At 43.8% G+C, this 3675-nt stretch overlaps 1 protein-coding gene across 2 annotated transcripts in view; it reads right to left on the bottom strand.

Moving 5' to 3' along the window:
* Nucleotides 1–2167: 2167 nt before the first annotated feature.
* LOC121711266 (kinesin-like protein KIF3C) overlaps nucleotides 2168–3675 on the bottom strand; it is a 21144-nt gene continuing 19636 nt past the window's right edge. For both annotated transcript variants that reach the window (XM_042094681.1, XM_042094682.1), the window contains one exon: nucleotides 2168–3675. This exon is cut by the window's right edge and continues 16 nt beyond it. In XM_042094681.1, the coding sequence (XP_041950615.1) occupies nucleotides 3577–3675 (99 nt within the window). In that variant the 3' untranslated portion in view covers nucleotides 2168–3576.

The raw sequence follows: 3675 nt of genomic DNA, 5'->3' as shown, positions 1-3675 counted from the left end.
AAAAAGCCCTTGCTTTTGGAAACGGGAGTTGCAGCCCTGATGATTCTATCCCATTGCATCCGCTTCACTTCCTGATTCACTTGAAATTCCAATAGCGCCACTTAGTTTCTTGCCCCCCCCCCCCACACACACAGGGCTGAATGAACATGCAAAGAAAGCTTTTCTTTTCACTCAGAATACCTATAATCTATTAGGCCACAGCCATTCACAGAGAGTACCTGGCTTATGGCCACAGTGGAGCTAAAAGGTGATTGCCATAGAAACAGCATGAGAGGCTGTGATGTCACAATGCTGTTGCCCTGACTACGGTGTCAGCCCTTTGGGTGAATGGGGGTGTCCATCTGTAGGATAAATACCATTAGCGTTAGCTTCATACCAGAGCCATCATCATCAGTCAGATCATGTTACATGGGCAAAATGGGTTTAGCTGTCTATAAGTGCTCCACACACATTCCCTTAACAGCCACAGAGTGGGGAGATGCTCTTGGAGTACTGAGCGCAGAACGGGATCGTATAGGAGTTGAGTAGTCATTATGGCTTCTCTCCTTCCCGTTCCACCACTGTACTTCCATCAGTGCAAATCCTTGGTCAAGTGGGTGTGATGGGAATCCAGTATCCAGTGAGTGCAACAGCTAAGGGTTTGCTGTCGACAGCTTGATTCACCTTTCACCTTCCATCTTCATATACACACATGCTTTTATCTTTTATTTGTTTCAGATGTCCTCATCAAATACTTGATTTACGTTCTTATTCTGTTATTACTTAGTTGTAACATGATTATCATTTAATTAATTAATCTGTTCTTTTAGCCTGTCCCCCTTTATAATAATATATTTTATTATTATTATTATTATTTACTTTTGCTTAAAACTTTACTTTTTATTTGGTCTTACTTCCTTCTTTCGTTCCATTGCCTAGTATGGTCACATGTGCAGATCAATCTGATTGATGCACCAATCGCTTATTCCAGTTTACATGTTAAGCAGATTCCATGATGACACATCTTCATTCAGGAATTGTGATAAACTCCAGTTCAATCTGGAGTATTAGTTACATGACTGATGTAATCAAATTCAACCAGAATATTCCAGAAAATGTATTCTGACTTCATAAAATTGGATTTCAGTCTGATTACACAATTTACATGACATTGTAATCAAAATTAAAATATAATGTTCCAGATTATTTACTTAATGAAATTGGATTTCAATCTAATTACACAATTTCCATGACATTGTTTTAATCGGAGTAAAGAGAATAATGAGACTGAAATCAGAAAGATTGTCTCTGTAATCTGATTTGAATCAAACGGGCCTGAATATAAAAGCCACAACTCACACAGAGTTCTATCAGCTGATACCCGCTTGGCAGGAGTAGGATGTGTCTGACCCTCCTGGGTACGTTGGATTAGCCGGCCTGAGAAAAGGTATCACGTTCTAAGCGCCCACACCGAGATATGATAGCTCTCCACTTGCCTCGGAGGGTTCTTACATGAAAAGGAAACGACCCCGTGTGGAGGTTAAAAGGTGCTGACGCCGCTCGTCTCTCATGCGACCTCTGGGTAGGCTGATTAACGGAAATTTGAGACCCGGACACGTGAATTAATAATATGTGGACGAACAGTCTGCTGCAGACAGATTAGGCTCTCGTGCAACCCCTTCTTGTGACTTCAGAAACACAATACCTCACTGTTGTACTTACCTGCAGTGTGTGTGTGTGTGTGTGTGTGAGAGAGAGGGTTGGAGAGAGAGAGAGAGCGCGCGAGAGAGAGAAATGAAGGGCACAGTCTCGTCTTACTGTCGCCTGCGGTCTCAGTGAGTGCGGCTGGAGAACAGTGGTGCCCAGCGACTTTCAAAAGGTGTGATACAAAAACACCCCCGTTACCCAGTTTCAGTGGATGTGCCATCTTGGCTTTAGTTAAAGACTGCAGTATCACTCCCCTGCTCCACTCTGCACTGAGCATTCTAGAGCATCCTCCTAATGAGGTCACTGGTATTCTCCCGAGGAAAGAAAACCAGTATTCTATCTCTACCAAAATAAAATGAGAAATTCCACTGCACCATCAGGAAAGTTTGCTGCCACATCCCTGAAAGGTAGAGGTGAATAGCTTATGTCCCAAATAGAGGGTTCTTCTGCATCTATCAGATAACTGGCACAGAGCCTTGTGTCCAACTGCAACTCTTTATGTCGCTAATCATATTTTAACACATATCTGAATATACAATGTCAATAGGATTTCATAACAAAAAAAAAGACAAGAAAACATTTCCATTATGTACATTAATTACAGAACAGGGGGCATTCAGCACAAAGATATTCTGCATGGCTGTTACCGCTCAGCGATGTGTGTTTTTATGTGTGTGAGTTATTGTTAGTTCCACTGCACTTTCAAAAGATATTGCCGTATACCAGAGCCACCTCCAGTTGTCACCAAGGTTAAGCAATTATTAAAGGTTTAAGCCCCAGAATTCATTAAAATACCCACTGTCTGGCTTACAGCAAACCAGCTACTCACAAAACCAGTTCAGACCAGATTCACAAAGACACAAAAGACATGCAGAAAGAGAGCGATAGATTGAGAGAGAGAGAGAGAGAGAGAGAGAGAGAGACAGACAGACAGAGAGATAGACAAAATGAGAAAAAGGAGTTGTGAGATTGGGAGTTTGTTTACATCCACAATCCAAAATCCTTCTTCTTTTGGTCCTTTCTGTACAATTCAGAGGTCAACGCGGGGGAGTGGAGGTCACAGCGAGGTCAGAGTACTGTGACTAAACTCCAGCGTCACACCTCAAATCCCCAAATGTCATACACACGGCACCAGGACTCCCCTAGTGCCATGCATGTTGGGGAAGCAGTTCAGTTGTTTGTTCAAATAAAAATGGCAACTCCAGCTCCTCTCCTGGTGGACTTTGGTAGGTTTCTCATGGTTGACCCCCCACACACACACTTGGCTGAAGGCTGTGACCTGGATATCTCTGGTGTTGGTGCATCCGTTGATGGGACTTAGGTCCCTTTTCTGGTAAACATTATTCATTTGCCTGGAGAAAAGATGTGTTTGCCTAAAAAAAAACTCGAGGTAATGTACAAAACGCAAGAGTGTCAAATAGCAAGTGGCTGTTTGTGTTATGAGAGTGGAATCATGAAGGCCTCCACCAGGCACAACGTTGGCTGGCAGTTCCACACGGCTGTTCAAGTCATCACAGGTCTGTGAGAGAGGAACAGAGGACAAGAAATATACATAGAGAGAGAGAGAGAGAGAGAGAGAGAGAGGAGGACAGAGAGAGAAACAGAGAGAGAGAGATAGGTAGAGAGAGATAGAGAGAGAGAGACAGAGAGAGAGAGATAGGTAGAAAGAGGGGAAGTAGAAGACTGATGATGAAGAAGAGAGGAAATGTCCAGTTGATTTCAATGGACGCTGACACCATGACAAAGCATTAAGTAACTCTGTGGACGCCTGACACCATGACGAAGCATTAAGCAATCTGTGTTTCCTCAGAGGTTATAAACCGTTCACAATCACTCCTCGCTGGTGCGGTGAAGTTACACAGGCAGGAGGAGGCGGGGGTTCCTCTCCTCTCATTGGTGGACTTTGGTTGCCGTGGAGCTGTGAGGATGGGGCAGGCTGTGAGACCCTGAGGACGCCAGCGAGAGAGTGGAGGGGGATGAGGACAGCGC

This window comes from Alosa sapidissima, chromosome 6, assembly GCF_018492685.1.
Source record: "Alosa sapidissima isolate fAloSap1 chromosome 6, fAloSap1.pri, whole genome shotgun sequence".
In the NCBI taxonomy this organism is placed as follows: domain Eukaryota; kingdom Metazoa; phylum Chordata; class Actinopteri; order Clupeiformes; family Clupeidae; genus Alosa; species Alosa sapidissima.
The sequence above is the reverse complement of the archived record's forward strand: the minus strand, read 5'-3'. Positions and strand labels throughout refer to the sequence as shown.